The sequence below is a fragment of the Erinaceus europaeus genome, chromosome 11, assembly GCF_950295315.1.
Source record: "Erinaceus europaeus chromosome 11, mEriEur2.1, whole genome shotgun sequence".
NCBI classification, from domain to species: domain Eukaryota; kingdom Metazoa; phylum Chordata; class Mammalia; order Eulipotyphla; family Erinaceidae; genus Erinaceus; species Erinaceus europaeus.
The window spans coordinates 4,052,931-4,069,580 of record NC_080172.1 but is presented as its reverse complement, the minus strand read 5'-3'; the positions used below and the strand labels follow the sequence as shown (position 1 = coordinate 4,069,580).

At 46.4% G+C, this 16,650-nt stretch overlaps 1 protein-coding gene across 1 annotated transcript in view; it reads left to right on the top strand.

Moving 5' to 3' along the window:
• AP3B1 (adaptor related protein complex 3 subunit beta 1) overlaps window positions 1-16,650 on the top strand; it is a 228,023-nt gene that overhangs the window by 24,345 nt on the left and 187,028 nt on the right. The window contains exons 2-3 of the mRNA XM_060201077.1: window positions 2,646-2,721; window positions 12,132-12,206. Coding sequence (XP_060057060.1) covers window positions 2,646-2,721; window positions 12,132-12,206 — 151 coding nt within the window. The remainder of the gene's footprint in view (window positions 1-2,645; window positions 2,722-12,131; window positions 12,207-16,650) is intronic.

Here is a 16,650-nt window from a genome sequence, read left to right as displayed (position 1 = left end):
TGCAGTGCGCAGACCGAGGCGCTGTGAGCGCTGCAGTGCGCAGACCGAGGCGCTGTTAGCGCTGCAGTGCGCAGACCGAGGCGCCTGTTAGCGCTGCAGTGCGCAGACCGAGGCGCCTGTTAGCGCTGCAGTGCGCAGACCGAGACGCTGTTAGCGCTGCAGTGCGCAGACCGAGGCGCTGTTAGCGCTGCAGTGCGCAGACCGAGGCGCTGTGAGCGCTGCAGTGCGCAGACCGAGGCGCTGTGAGCGCTGCAGTGCGCAGACCGAGGCGCTGTTAGCGCTGCAGTGCGCAGACCGAGACGCTGTTAGCGCTGCAGTGCGCAGACCGAGACGCTGTTAGCGCTGCAGTGGGCAGACCGAGGCGCTGCAGTGCGCAGACCGAGACGCTGTTAGCGCTGCAGTGCGCAGACCGAGGCGCTGTTAGCGCTGCAGTGGGCAGACCAAGGCGCTGTTAGCGCTGCAGTGGGCAGACCAAGGCGCTGTTAGCGCTGCAGTGTGCAGATGTTAGCGCTGCAGTGCGCAGACCGAGACGCTGTTAGCGCTGCAGTGGGCAGACCAAGGCGCTGTTAGCGCTGCAGTGCGCAGACCGAGACGCTGTTAACGCTGCAGTGCGCAGACCGAGGCGCTGTTAGCGCTGCAGTGCGCAGACCGAGGCGCTGTTAGCGCTGCAGTGGGCAGACCGAGGCGCTGTTAGCGCTGCAGTGCACAGAACGAGACGCTGTTAGCGCTGCAGTGCGCAGAACGAGACGCTGTTAGCGCTGCAGTGCGCAGACCGAGGCGCTGTTAGCGCTGCAGTGCGCAGACCGAGACGCTGTTAGCGCTGCAGTGCGCAGACCGAGGCGCTGTTAGCGCTGCAGTGGGCAGACCGAGGCGCTGTTAGCGCTGCAGTGGGCAGACCGAGGCGCTGTTAGCGCTGCAGTGCGCAGACCGAGGCGCCGTGAGCGCTGCAGTGCGCAGACCGAGGCGCTGTTAGCGCTGCAGTGCGCAGACCGAGGCGCCTGTTAGCGCTGCAGTGCGCAGACCGAGGCGCCTGTTAGCGCTGCAGTGCGCAGACCGAGACGCTGTTAGTGCTGCAGTGCGCAGACCGAGGCGCTGTTAGCGCTGCAGTGCGCAGACCGAGGCGCTGTGAGCGCTGCAGTGCGCAGACCGAGGCGCTGTGAGCGCTGCAGTGCGCAGACCGAGGCGCTGTTAGCGCTGCAGTGCGCAGACCGAGACGCTGTTAGCGCTGCAGTGCGCAGACCGAGACGCTGTTAGCGCTGCAGTGGGCAGACCGAGGCGCTGCAGTGCGCAGACCGAGACGCTGTTAGCGCTGCAGTGCGCAGACCGAGGCGCTGTTAGCGCTGCAGTGGGCAGACCAAGGCGCTGTTAGCGCTGCAGTGGGCAGACCAAGGCGCTGTTAGCGCTGCAGTGTGCAGATGTTAGCGCTGCAGTGCGCAGACCGAGACGCTGTTAGCGCTGCAGTGGGCAGACCAAGGCGCTGTTAGCGCTGCAGTGCGCAGACCGAGACGCTGTTAACGCTGCAGTGCGCAGACCGAGGCGCTGTTAGCGCTGCAGTGCGCAGACCGAGGCGCTGTTAGCGCTGCAGTGCGCAGACCGAGGCGCTGTTAGCGCTGCAGTGGGCAGACCGAGGCGCCTGTTAGCGCTGCAGTGCGCAGACCGAGGCGCTGTTAGCGCTGCAGTGGGCAGACCGAGGCGCTGTTAGCGCTGCAGTGCGCAGACCGAGGCGCTGTTAGCGCTGCAGTGGGCAGACCGAGGCGCTGTTAGCGCTGCAGTGCGCAGACCGAGGCGCTGTTAGCGCTGCAGTGGGCAGACCGAGGCGCTGTTAGCGCTGCAGTGCGCAGACCGAGGCGCTGTTAGCGCTGCAGTGGGCAGACCGAGGCGCTGTTAGCGCTGCAGTGCGCAGACCGAGGCGCCTGTTAGCGCTGCAGTGCGCAGACCGAGACGCTGTTAGCGCTGCAGTGGGCAGACCGAGGCGCCTGTTAGCGCTGCAGTGCGCAGACCGAGGCGCTGTTAGCGCTGCAGTGGGCAGACCGAGGCGCTGTTAGCGCTGCAGTGCGCAGACCGAGGCGCTGTTAGCGCTGCAGTGGGCAGACCGAGGCGCTGTTAGCGCTGCAGTGCGCAGACCGAGGCGCCTGTTAGCGCTGCAGTGCGCAGACCGAGACGCTGTTAGCGCTGCAGTGGGCAGACCGAGGCGCTGTGAGCACTGCAGTGCGCAGACCGAGGCGCTGTGAGCGCTGCAGTGCGCAGACCGAGGCGCTGTGAGCGCTGCAGTGCGCAGACCGAGGCGCTGTGAGCGCTGCAGTGCGCAGACCGAGGCGCTGTGAGCGCTGCAGTGCGCAGACCGAGGCGCTGTGAGCGCTGCAGTGCGCAGACCGAGGCGCTGTGAGCGCTGCAGTGCGCAGACCGAGGCGCTGTGAGCGCTGCAGTGCGCAGACCGAGGCGCTGTGAGCGCTGCAGTGCGCAGACCGAGGCGCTGTGAGCGCTGCAGTGCGCAGACCGAGGCGCTGTTAGCGCTGCAGTGCGCAGACCGAGGCGCTGTGAGCGCTGCAGTGCGCAGACCGAGGCGCTGTTAGCGCTGCAGTGCGCAGACCGAGGGGCTGTTAGCGCTGCATTGCGCAAACCGAGGCGCCTGTTTCTTGTAACAGGAATGAAGACTTAAAGCAGATGTTGGAGAGCAGCAAAGACTCCGCTAAGCTGGACGCCATGAAGCGGATCGTTGCGGTAGGTAAAGCCGCAGGCCATTCTGCATTTTCGGACAGTGGCCATGGCTCTATCCTGGGTGACAGCTGGAGGTGACATCATATGTTTCTGCTAAGTGACAGGTCCAGTAGCGTAGCAAACATCCTGCTTATCCTTTACTATTAGCTTAAAATCGTCTGTCTAAAAAGTTTTGCAGGACTAAACCCTCCCATGTCTTAGGTCCTAGGTTCTGTATTTGTTTCAGTGGAATTAAGTTTGTCTTACTACCACTGTGTGTTCTTTTTTTTTTTTTTTTAATATTTTATTTATTTATTTATTTCCTTTTGTTGCCCTTGTTGTTTTATTGTTGTAGTTATTATTGATGTTGTCACTGTTGGATAGGACAGAGAGAAATGGAGAGAAGAGGGGAAGACAGAGAGGGGGAGAGAAAGACAGACACCTGCAGACCTGCTTCACCGCCTGTGAAGCGACTCCCCTGCAGGTGGGGAGCTGGGCTTTGAACCGGGATCCTTACGCCAGTCCTTGTGCTTTGTGCCACCTGCGCTTAACCCGCTGCGCTACAGCCCCACTCCCCACTGTGTGTTCTTATCGTTGCTGATTTTATTTTCTTTATTTCCCCCCCCCTTTTTTTTTTACCAGAGCACTGCAGCTCTGGCTTATGGTGGTGTGGGGGATTGAACCTGGGACTTTGGAGCCTCAGGTTTGAGAGTCTCTGTGCATAACCATTATGCTATCTACCCCCCCCCCCCGCCCTTTCCACTTGTTTTTATATAGTAAGATCAAATTGTAATAGTTAAAAAAAAAATTAAAATATTTATTTAGTCATTCCCTTTTGTTGCCCTTATTGTTTTATTGTTATAGTTATTGTTGTTGTTGGATAGGACAGAGGTAATGGAGAGAGGAGGGGAAGACAGAGAGGGGGAGAGAAAGACAAGATACCTGCAGACCTACTTCACTGCCTGCGAAGCGACTCCCCTGCAGGTGGGGAGTTGGGGGCTCGAACCGGGAGCCTTATGCCAGTCCTTTGGCTTTGCGCCACCTGCGCTTAATCTGCTGTGCTACCGCCCGACTCCCGTGGAACCTTTTTTTTAAAAAAAATATTTTGTTTGTTTACTTATGGATAAAAATAGAGAGAAATTGAGAGAGAAAGGGGAGAGGGAAGGAGAGAGAGACATCTGCAGCACTGCTCCACTGCTCATGAAGTGTCCTCCCTACGAGTGAGGGCTGGGAGCTTGAACCCAGGTCCTTGTTCACTGTAGCGTCTGAGCCGAAAGCCCAGCCGAGTATGCTACCACCCACCCTCGAACCACTTCCTGATACATTACATTTCAAGTCTGACTTATGGAAGATTCTTCTTCTTCTTCTAGTGTTTGCCCTTCTTCCGTAGCCAGTCAACAGGTCAGGTTGAAAGCTGTCAGGAGCTGCTTGTTGCTGGCTTTGAAAGTGACTGGGATCCATGTGGATTCAGTCGGCCAGGAAGGATCGTCAGTTTCCCCAATGAATGGGTACTCACGGGATGCACCACGGGAAGGTCGATCCAATGCATCCCCTTACGGAAGATGATGATGGGTGTCAAAGATGTCCAGTTAAAGTATGAGTTGTGGGGCTGGGAGGTAGCGCTCCTGTTAGAGCATGTGCTCTGGTTATGGCCCCGGGTTTGAGCCCTGTCACCACGGGATGGACAGATACGGTATGGAGGAAGCTCCGTGGGTGGCGTAGCACTGCTGTCACGTTCTCCTCCTCCTCCTCCTCCTCCTCCTCCTCCTCCTCCGTGTCTCTTCATTCCCACGAAAAATGCAAAGACTGAAAAAAAAATTGTTGGGGGTGGTGGTGATACCATGTGTGTAAGGTCACAGCAAATTAAAAAGTGAGTCGTGCATATTATGTATTAATGTCAGTTGTATCTTTAGAACACTTCTAAGTTATTTGGTTCTTTTCATGCAGAATTATAGTAATGTAGGGAACTAGTTAGCTCTTTTTTTTTTTTTCCCCTTCTCTTTTTAAAGATTTTATTCATCCATCAATGAGAAAGATAGGAGAGAGAAAGAACCAGACATCACCCTGGCACATGCGCTGCTGGGGATCGAACTCAGGACCTCATGCTTGAGAGTCCAAAGCCCCATCTGACTGCGCCACCTCCCGGACCCCAAGGAATTATTTAGTTCATTATTAAGATTTTTTTCTTTCTTTCTTTTTTTTTTTCCTTCAAGTATCTTTATTTCTTGGATAGAGACAGCCAGAAATTGAGAGGGAAGGGAGAGGGAGAGAGGCAGAGAGAGACCCGCAGCCCTGCTTCACCACTTGCAAAGCTTTTCCCTTGTAGGTGGGGCCCAGGGTCTTGAAGTCAGGTCCTTGCACATTGTGCATTCAACCAGGTGTGTCACCACCCGGCCCTGTAATGTAGGGGATTATACCATTAAAATTTTCATTTGCTAATGTGACGATGTACAAAAAAGTATATATGGACAGCAAGTTATTGCTTTGCATGATTTTGATGTGCATGAATTTCAGTTAACACAGTTTAGTTAACTAATACCAACAACTTGTTAACAGAGTAAGTGCACGACAGACAAACTTTGCTGCTAGCTCTGAAGCCTTTAACCCATCATGGGCATAACAGATGCTCATCATGGTCACTTAACAGTCATGCTGGCTCTTTTGAATTTTCTTCCTTTCTTTCTTTCTCTCTCTCTTCCTTTCTCCCTCTCTCTCTCTCTCTCTTTCTTTCTTTCCTAAATATTATCTTCATTTACTTGTTAGAGACATACAGAAATTGAGAGGAAGGGGGATATAGAGAGACAGAGTGACATCTGCAGCCCTGCTTCACCACTTGTGAAGCTCTCCCCCTTTAGGTAGGGAGCGGGGGCTTGAACCCAAGTCCTTATGCACTGTAATGTGTGCGCTCAACCAGGTCCACCACCACCCAGCCCCCTCTTTTGAATTTTTTTTAATCTTTATTTATTTATTGGATAGAGATAGCCACAAATTGAAAGGGAAGTGGGAGGGAGGGAGAGAGAGAGAGAGAGAGAGAGACACCTGCAGCCCTGCTTCACCACTTGCAAAGCTTTCCCCCTGCAGGTGGGGACTGGGGGCTCGAACCCAGGTCCTTGAGCATTGTAACATGTATGCTCAATCAGGTGCGCCACCACCCAGCCCCTCCTTTGAATTTCTTAATGCAGTTTTTTTTTTTTATATTTCTTTGTAGTTTGGGTTTCATGAGTCCCCTGAATATGGGGTCCTGATACCTCATGTGATCACAGAATAATTTTAAGATAATTTTGCTTTATATTGAAGAACCTTGCAATATCAAAATTTTAATCTGCCCAATTTTTAAATATGTATTTGTTTTACAACATTACTTTCTAAAATAGATCCCGATGCTGACTTTCACACCTGGTCGTCCAGTGGTTTAGATGAGAATCTTTTTTTTTTTTTTATATTTATTTTATTTATTTATTCCCTTTTGTTGCCCTTCTTGTTTTATTGTTGTAGTTATTATTGTTGTTGTCGTTGTGGATAGGACAGAGAGAAATGGAGAGAGGAGGGGAAGACAGAGAGGAGGAGAGAAAGATAGACACCTGCAGGCCTGCTTCACCGCCTGTGAAGTGACTCCCCTGCAGGTGGGGAGCCGGGGTTCGAACTGGGATCCTGATGCCGGTCTTTGTGCTTTGCGCCACCTGCGCTTAACCCGCTGCGCTACAGCCTGACTCCCTTAGCAGAGAATCTTATCAGCGATATCTACCAGTGAGAAACCATAATGATAGCCACAGTTCATTTTATTATCTTTCCTTGGTAATATGTTAGACTCACTTAGAATCATGCGGTAATGTTTCCAGTGCTGAATAAAGTCTCACATAAACCAAAGCTTCTGTAGGGGAGAGCAAGTACCTACTTCAACATTTTGTGGCCACTTAGTACACAGTAGGAGTCAAGTTGAAAACATTGATTTTTTTCTTCTGAAAAATATGTGTCTTGATATTTATCACGCATGTCTATGTTTTGCCTTGGCTTGATTAAATATGGTGAGATAAGGAGAACTTTAAATGTATTGTTTCATATAGTGAACTTGTGAAGCGATTCCCTTGCAGGTGGGGAGCCGGGGGCTCGAACTGGTATCCTTACACCGGTTCTTGTCTTGGAGAATTCTGTCCTGCTTACAAATACACAGATTAAATGTGTAAGGGTAGAGGGGCCTGGGAGGTGATAGTCAGTAGAGTGTGTGCCATATCATGCTTCGGGCTCCAAGTTTAGTCCCGGTGCCGGTTGTTAGCCCCGTGGACAGCACCAAGTGGACCTCTGGATGGTAGGTAGAATGGTGCTTCCCCCACCCCAACCCCCTGGCCCCCTCTCAATAAATAATGAAAAACGGCACTAGGAGATGGTGTATTGTGCACACGCGAGGTCTTGAATTCCTTCCCCGACACCACACAAATATATATGCGTAGACTTCTTAGCTTTTTCCAACATGAAGACCCCAAATGTCATCTGCTATATTTTTCCCTTTAGGTTCCTGATGATTACACAGTTTGTTCTGCTTCGTATCTTAATGCTTTTCAGCCACCAAGTTGCAGATGCTGCCATGACATCAACATGACTTGTGATACGTTTTTTGGACAAGATACTGATGAGTTGATTTTCTGGAGCTTATGAAGGGAGGGGATATTTTAATATTTTGAAATACTTGACATATTTTTTTTAATTTAGTGTTAGATGTTGCAGGTCTAAGATTAACTACTTGTTCTTGTAGTCTTAATTAGTTATAGGGATTCTAATAATTGGGAAAACCTAATTATTTGTATGTATGAGTTCACAGTCATACACAATATTTGTTGTATGAACTTAAACTATACTGTTTTTTTCCCCTCCTTTTTTTCCTTTGTGTCTGTTTGAGTAGCTTTTTACGCTAAATAGAATAAAGTTAGAATAGGATGTAATATGACGAGATTTCTGACTTTTGGTAATTGCTGAATAACTTTAAAAAAGGGGCCCCTGGAGTCCCTTTAATCTCTATTCTTATTTTATAAAAGAAGAAATCGAGAGGTCTAAAAATAATATGAAAATGTTTAGGTGTAGTGTTCTGTGAACCTTCTGAAATGCTCAGTAGGTTTCACAAAACACTTAAATCATGTTGTCGGCAAGGAAATAAGTTATGAAAAGACATGCTCGTATTAGAGTGCTTTAAAGCTGCCAGGTAGAAAGGTCTTCTGAGAAATTGTTAACTGGATCATAGTGCTCAAGATATCACAGTACTTATAAAGGTTTTTTGCTATACATTTGTAAGACTAATATCGTATTTTTTTTTAAGGTAGCTCCTTAGATATAGTGCTTAATTGATTTGTTTCCAAGATACTGTCCTACAGTCTAATCTTTATTTAGTGATAACTAAGTCTGCACTGTTAATGACATAAAGCTATATTCTGGAGATGAGAAGGAAATGAGAATAAAGTTAAACATAGAGAGTCAGGCGGTAGTGCAGTGGGTTAAGCGCAGGTGGCACAAAGCTAAGGGATCTGCATAAGGATCCCGATTCGAGCCCCCGGCTCCCCACCTGCAGGGGAGTTGCTTCACAGGTAGTGAAGCAGGTCTGCAGGTGTCTGTCTTTCTCTCCTCCTTTCTGTCTTCCCCGTCTCTCTCCATTTCTCTCTGTCCTATATAACAACGACGACATCAATAACAACAACAATAATAACTGCTGGGCTAGCGTGGGGGTGCCTCTTCCAGGGCGTGTACTCTCAGGGTTGGAGAGAAGGTGACCGGAGCCAGCCTGGGCTGCGCGCAGGGGAGATGACTCAGGAACCAAGCACATGGTGCAAGGCAGTGAAATATATTTATTGATCAGAGAGCCAAGGCTTTTAAAAGGCAGACCCGGAAGTGGCAAGAAAGACAAAAGAGGCTGGGAAGGTAGAAAACTCCTTAGCAACTGTTGTGAGGGTTTTAACTGGTAGGAATAATAGTACCCTGCAGGCAGGGAGGGTCTTGAGGGTAGAAAGAAGAGAGATCAAAGGAATGGAATGGGTGGGGATCTTTCAGGCAAAACAGTGATTATGTAGATAGGCCATCGTATCAGCAATGCAGGGTGCTTTGTGAGCCCTCACAATTTCCTGACAGATAACTACAACAACAGTAAAAAACAAACAACCAAGGGCAATAAAAAGGACAATAAATAAATATAAAATAATCATAAAATTAAACATAAAATTGAGATAAATATTGGTTAAAACGATGGATGGGGTAGCATAATAGATATGCAAAGAGACTCATGGCCTGAGGTAGCCTCCAAAGTCCCAGGTTCAATCCCCTGCACCACCATAAACCAGGGCTGAACAGAGCTCTGGTAAAATAAATAAAAGAATAAAAGAAGGTAGCCCACTGGGGCTGGGTCGTGGTGCACTCAGCAGAGCTCAGACCGTACCGTGTGCTTCAGGTCTCAGTCCCCACCTGCAGGAGAGGAGGCTTCACAGACAGTAAAGCTGTGCAACAGGTGTCTCTATTATTGATCTGTCTATATCTTTTAAAAATAATTTTATTATCTTTATTTATTTATTGGATAGGGATAGTCAGAAATCCAGGAGGAAGAGGGTGATAGAGAGGAAGAGAGACAGAGAGACACCTGCAGCCCCGCTCCACCACTCACAAAGCTTCCCCTCTGTAGGTAGGGACAGGGCGGGGCTGGACCAGGTGCGCCACCACCTGACCCCTTCTTATCTGTCTGCCTACCTACCTACCTACCTCCCCCTTCTCTTTCAGTTTCTCTCTATCTCTGTCAAAAAGAAAGAGGAAGAAAAAAAAAAAATAAAACATAGAAATGGTTGCCTGGAGCCATGGATTCATTATATATGCACAAAGCCCCAATAATCACTAATGATCCTAGGGGCAGTAAAAAAAAAGAAAGAAAGAAAAAGAGAAAGAGAGAAAGAGAAAGGAAGAAAAGAAAAGCACATAAGGAAATTTCAGAGTAAAAATAGAGGTTAAAAATTCGTAGAAGCAACCAGTCATGATTGGACTTCCTATTGGCATAGAGGTTAGCAGGCGTTCTCCCAAGGGGGGATGATTAGCATTTGGTGTTACCCGAGATGGAAGGGTAACACTTAGAGCAGAGCCTAAAGATTTGGTGTGGGGACGTGCACACAGATGCAGAGGATATCTGACAGTGTGGTGAAGCCTCTTCTTGATAATGATAGCATTGGTGTAGGGCAGCAATGCTTGGTGAGCTTGAAAAGAATGTTTGTGCACATTGAAAGGGCATAATATAGATGTAATAGGTGGAACGGTCTGAACTCTGGGTAGTCGTGGAGTTTTGAAATATTTGAGGAGGGCCGTTATTAGCAGAGTATTATTTTCAATGTCTCAATCTGTCAGTGTTGAGTGGAATGGGTAGGGGAGAGAACTTCTGGTAATTGCCACCAATAACAGATATGTTAGCGATTTGGGTTAAGGATAATAGCAGTGAGAGTGGTAGCGGGGATATACTGAGAAATCTCCCAGTTAAGGTGGAGGTGTGAGCAGAAGTCCAGTTAATTCTATGCTTTCTGACATCTGGGAACCTTAGTGGAAATAGGAAATTCTAGCCCGGGGAGTCGGGCTGTAGCACAGCGGGTTAAGTGCACGTGGCGCAAAGTGCAAGGACCGGCTTAAGGATCCTGGTTCGAGTCCCCGGCTCCCCACCTGCAGGGGAGTCACCTCACAGGCGCTGAAGCAGGTCTGCAGGTATCTGTCTTTCCTCTCCCCCTCCTCTCTCCATTTCTCTCTGTCCTATCCAACAACAACGATATCAATAACCACAACAATGTTAAACAACAAGGGTAACAAAAGGGAAAATAAATAAATAAATATTTAAAAAAAAAAAAAGGAAATTCTAGCATGAATGCTGGTTTACCATGAAATATATTTGGCTTTAGATGTAGTGAACTGTAGATGAGAGACTGATCTAGCGGTCATCCTGCCTTTTACTTAAGAATATGCAACTTCTCTCTCTGATCATTAATAGCTGTGTGTTAGGACCAGTCATGTCAGAAATTCCTTGCCTTTTTTTTTTATGGTTCTTTTTTTTTTTTTTATAAGCTTTTCATTTTTATATTTTCTAAATATTTATTTATTCCCATTTGTTGCCTTTGTTGTTTTATTATTGTAGTTGGATAGGACAGAGAGAAATGGAGAGAGGAGGGGAAGACAGAGAGGGGGAGAGAAAGACAGACACCTGCAGACCTGCTTCACCGCCTGTGAAGCGACTCCCCTGCAGGTGGGGAGCCGGGGGCTTGAACTGGGATCCTTACACCTGTCCTTGTGCTTTGTGCCACATGCGCTTAACCCACTGTGCTACCTCCCTAATGGTTCTTTTTTTTTTTTTTAAGAGACATGTAGAGAGAAAGAGAAACCGACCAGAGCACTGCTCAGCTCTTGCTTATGGTAGTCCTGGGGATTGAACCTGTAACCTCAGGCATGAGAGTCTTTTGCAGAACCATTATGTGCTCTCTCCAGCCCCGAAATTCTTTGCTGTCTTTTTGCCATGCCTTTCTCCAGCCTCCAGGGATGTTTGACTAGCATCTGGATAATCACAGATAACAGGCCTAAAGGCTCCACAGGCAAAAGAAACTTTATCTGACCCCCCCCCCCCCCCCCCCCCCCGACTGTGTTAACATTCTTAGGGTAAGATCAGGACTTGCAGAGAAAACAATTCGCTTGCATCCTTAGAACTGGAGCTAACAAGTCTGATATAGAGTGGTTTACATTCTACAGGAGAGGCTATTTAAATATGTAATCTCCTAAGACATTTACACTTGACACAGTTGTATGCACATACACTCAGTAAAAAGTTGGAATAAGGGAGTCGGCGGTAGCGCAGCGGGTTAAGTGCACGTGGCGCAAAGCGCAGGGACCGGCCTAAGCATCCCGGTTCGAGCCCCCGGCTCCCCACCTGCAGGGGAGTCGCTTCACAGGCCGTGAAGCAGGTCTGCAGGTGTCTTTCTCTCCCCCCTCTCTGTCTTCCCCTCCTCTCTCCATTTCTCTCTGTCCTATCCAACAACGATAACATCAATAACAACAATAACTACAACAATAAAACAACAAGGGCAACAAAAGTGAATATTTAAATAAATCTTTTTTTAAAAAAAGAAGTTGGGATAAGTAACTGAGATTGCAAAGAATTGAGTGTTGTTAATATTATTGTTTATTTGATGATTCGTTTTTTTTTTCTGATGGTGTGGGAGGTGGAGGAACTGCATGTGTAGCTTCCCCTGCAGGCGCGGACTCTGGGCTTGAACCTGGGCCCTGGCACATGGTAAAGTCTGCACTTGACTATGTACATCACTGCTCAACCCCGATCCCATCATTTAAGTGACTGATGCATGTAGAATTTTTGTTTTCAAGTCACTAATCAAATAAAAAAATTTCAAAACCAGAATCAGCCGTAATAGTCTACTTTTCTTCTTCAGATGATCGCAAAAGGGAAAAATGCATCTGAGCTGTTTCCTGCTGTTGTGAAGAACGTGGCCAGTAAAAATATTGAGGTAACGATCTGATCATTTCTCTGCTTCCATTTGTAGAACAATCCTATAGGACTTTTCAGTTACTGTGAAAAGCAGCACAAGATATTTGAGTATCCTCGGATTTTTTTTTTTATTATTAAAATGTTTGTAATATTTTAAATGATGATGATATGTGTGTATTTATTCAACAGAGACATCGAGAAACCAAGAGGGAAGGGGTAAATGGAGAGGGAGAAAGAGAGATACCTGTATGTAGCATGCTTCACCATTCATGAAACTTTCCCTTTCCAGGTGGGGGTTGGGGTCTTGAACCCGGGTCCTGTGCATGGTAACGTGTGCTCAACCAGGTGTTCCACTGCTTTCCCCCTCAGATATTTATAAACTTAAAAAAAAACATGCTGTAGTTGAGAGCTCTTGTTATAACGTGTGCTCAACCAGGTGTTCCACTGCTTTCCCCCTCAGATATTTATAAACTTAAAAAAAAACATGCTGTAGTTGAGAGCTCTTGTTATCATCTCAAGACCCAGGTTTGAGCCCCTGGTCCCTATTGGCAGGGGGAAAGCTTCACAAGTAGTGAAGCTGAACTGCAGGTATCTTTCTCTGCTTCCACCTTCATTCTCAATTTCCCTCTGTACTATGAAAAAATAAATAAAAATAAGTTAAAAAGAGAAAAAAACATACTATAAAAGTAGACATAATTCTTGCCGGTTTTTTTTTTTTTGTGTGTGTGTGTAGAATGAAAAGTAAAAGTGAGATTAATTTATTTGAGTGAATGACAGTAACTTATTGACTATTCTTAAAAGCCAATCCAGTTGAAATTCTTGGGATTTAATTTTAAAAATAGCATCTATCCAGAGAAGCAGGTTAAGTTCGTACTAGACCAGGGCAGGACTTGAACCCAAGTGTCATGATTCCCAGTGCTCTTTCTGTTTATCTTCAGTGCACATCCGTAGTGACTCTTTGAAGGACATGGGGGGTGGTGGTGTCTATATTACCGGCTGTCTCTTCTAAGCAAATACTTCGTAGGATGACACTGTGTTCACTCCTCCTCCTTCTTCTCCTCCTCCTCCTATCTTTTCTCCCTGTGCTTCACTTGGATAGTTTCTTCTTTTAAAACTTTTTACTAGTGATTAACGTTGATTTGCAAAATTATAAGATAATAGGGGTAGAATTCCATAACGTTCCCAATACCAGAGCTCTGTGTAAAATTGAAATTTTGCACTTGGCGGCAATAGCACATCCATCAATTCTTTGAACAGAAATTGTAAGATGCTGGTATCAGTTCTCCTGGATATTACAGGATCAAACATATTTCAAATAATAGCACGATATTTCAGGAAGGAATAAAATCCAAAAGAAATAGTCCAGTATTCATGTTTACAATGGCATGTGTTTCAGAACGATAGTTAGGCAACATAAGAAAATCTCCTATCATTTGCCCTGGTCACAGATATGGATTGACTTTACATCAGTGACTATCTGTATCTAGGTGTGTGTGTGTGTGTGTGTGTGTGTGTGTGTGTGTGTGTGTGTGTGTGTGCGCGCGTGTGTGTGTTTTGCCCATTTCCTGTTTCTGCCTCTACTTCCTTTCTAAGTTCCACTTACATTTGTCAGTACTTTGTTAATACTGTTACTTGACTCATAACGCACTTCAGACTTTTCCCCTTTTAGAACCATCTTTCGCGCCTGATTTATTTTCTTTCTACTTGAGTATCTCTGACCCTCTATTAAGTCCTGTCCTTTGGGAAGTGTCTGGCACCAGTATAGGATCTGGATGATCTTGACACACAGAGACATGACTTAGTTATTAGAAATCAGTCATACATTAACTAGTTTCTTTGCTGACTTTCGAGAAGTGAGCTCAGCATTTTTATAAAGAGAACATTCTGCGATGTTGATTGTTTATTCAAGGCTGTTTTTACACCGTTTAAGGAGTTTTCAGAAACGGCGGCACTTTTTGGTGTGTTCATTTTTCCTTCTTATGATCAGATTTTCTTATGTTGCCTAACGTTCTGAAACACACATGCCATTGTAAACATGAATACTGGGCTATTTCTTTTGGATTTTATTCCTTCCTGAAATATCTTGCTATTATTTGAAATACATTTAATCCTGTAATATCCAGGAGAACCGATATCAGCATCTTACAATTTCTGTTCAAAGAACTGATGGATGTGTTATTGCCATCAAGTGCAAAATTTTCAATTTTACAAGTACACACAGCCTTGGACACAGTTGTATGTCATTTGCCATCTGATGTCAAATGATACCAAAAGTGACCTAGTAAGCACTCAGTGGTTATAGTCCAAAAATCATCAAAGGCTGAGTCAATAACTCATGAAGTTTGATGTAGCAGAATTGATAAACTAATTAAACAGATCTGCCTGTGTTCTTCCAGCCCACTGGGGCTCTGCTGAGATTAGCTTTACAGCAAGGAGTGTTGTAACGTTGAATGGAGGTAACTGATGAGAGAGTGATGTAGGCACGGAGCTGTACGCACTCCCGTTTCTGCTCACAGAATGGTTTCAGGGGAAGTTGGTTTTCTCTGCACACCTGCAGCCAGTCAGTGCATAGGCCTCTTGTGGTCAGGATTGATTGATTCTTATAACAGAGCTAGAACAAATTTAGTGTTTTGCAACCTTCTGTGATTTAATATTGTTATTCTTTTTGCTATAACACACACACACACACACACACACACACACACAATATCCTCCAATCGTAATAGTAATTACCCAGTGCCGCTGCCTCAGCTGTGGTTCTGAATGCCTCAGTGCCGGCAATCCAGACTCCTGGATCTGTTCTGGAGTCCACAGTTGACTTGCAAAAGCTGGTTTAGACTCAGCTGGTAAACACAAGTGCTGCTGAGAATCAAGTCACACAGGGACAAAGGGGTGGGGAGACGGACCTTTCCTTCCTACGACCCTTTACAGAGAGCTGTAGCATTGGAGCCAAACACTCCTGGTATGAGAACACAGTGGCTCTGGATGCCATCTGGCTAATAGTGACTGTTTTCTCCGGGTATGTTGGTAGCCATCTGGTTGTCCACGCAGTGAATTCCTGCAATCGGTAGTAACTTAGATCACAGATACAGCTACCAACAGGGAATGTCTTAACATGTGCACTCAACTAGGGGTGCCACCATCCGGCCCCAGCATGCCTTGCGTGTGTTTATATTTACTTATTTATTTCCCTTTTGTTGCCCTTGTTGTTTTTTATTGTTGTAGTTATTGTTGTTGTTATTGATGTCGTCATTGTTGGACAGGACAGAGAGAAATGGAGAGAGGAGGGGAAGACAGAGAGGGGGAGAGAAAGACAGACACCTGCAGACCTGCTTCGCCGCCTGTGAAGCGGCCCCCCTACAGGTGTGTGTGTGTGTTTTAGTTTGTTGTTGTTATTATTATTTTCATTATTATCATTTGATAATTACTGAGTTCTTACTACACACCAGACTATGTGGTGGTCCTGGGAACACACAGATGATTAAGGAATGGTTTCTACACTAAATAGCCTCGTGTTGATGGCGCAGTAAACTTGATCTTATACTTAAATCCCTGTTGTATGTTAACTTGATACATTGAAACTGCTGTAAGCCAGTCGCCCAGCGAGTATTCATTTCTTTCTTGAGCTGTTACTCAGCATAAGGTAGGTCTAGTTGAGGAAAAAAGTCATTTATACTTCAAATATATAGAGAAATGTTTACTCATTTATTTTAAAGTTTATTTTATTTAATAGAGAAATTTAGGGAAGAGAGAGGGAAGGAGGGTGAGAGAGAGACACCTGCAGATCTGCTTCACTGCTTGTGAAGCTCTCCCCCTGCAAGTGGGGACTGGGGGCTTGAACCTAGGTCTGTGCGCACTGTAATGTGTACGCTTAACCAGGTGCACTGCCACCTCTCCCCTAGAAAAACGCTTCTTAAATTTGGATTGCAACACTGAAAAATGTATCATTCCAGGGCCAGGAGATAATGTCACCTGGAGGAGGGCAGGGGTACAACTCCACACAGTTCCCACCACCAGAGTTCCGTGTCCCAACCCCTCTACTGGAAGCTTTCCTCTTCATCCCTCTGGGAGCAGGGACCCAAAATCTTTTTTTTTTTTTTTTTTTAATGTTCTTTCTTTATCTATTCCCTTTTGTTGCCCTTGTTGTTTTATTGTTGTAGTCATTATTGTTTTTACTGATGTCGTTGTTGGATAGGACAGAGAGAAATGGAGAGAGGAGGGGCAGATAGAGATGGGGAGAGAAAGACAGACACCTAAAACAAGATCAGAAGAGAAAACACAAGTAGAACCTGAACTGGAATTGGCGTATCGCACCAAAGTAAAAGACTCTGGGGTGGGTGGCTGGGTGGGGGCAGAGAATACAGGTCCAAAAGGATGACAGAGGACCTAGTGGGGGTTGTATTATTGTGTTGAAAACTGAGAAATGTTATGCATGTACAAACTATTGTACTTATTGTCAAATG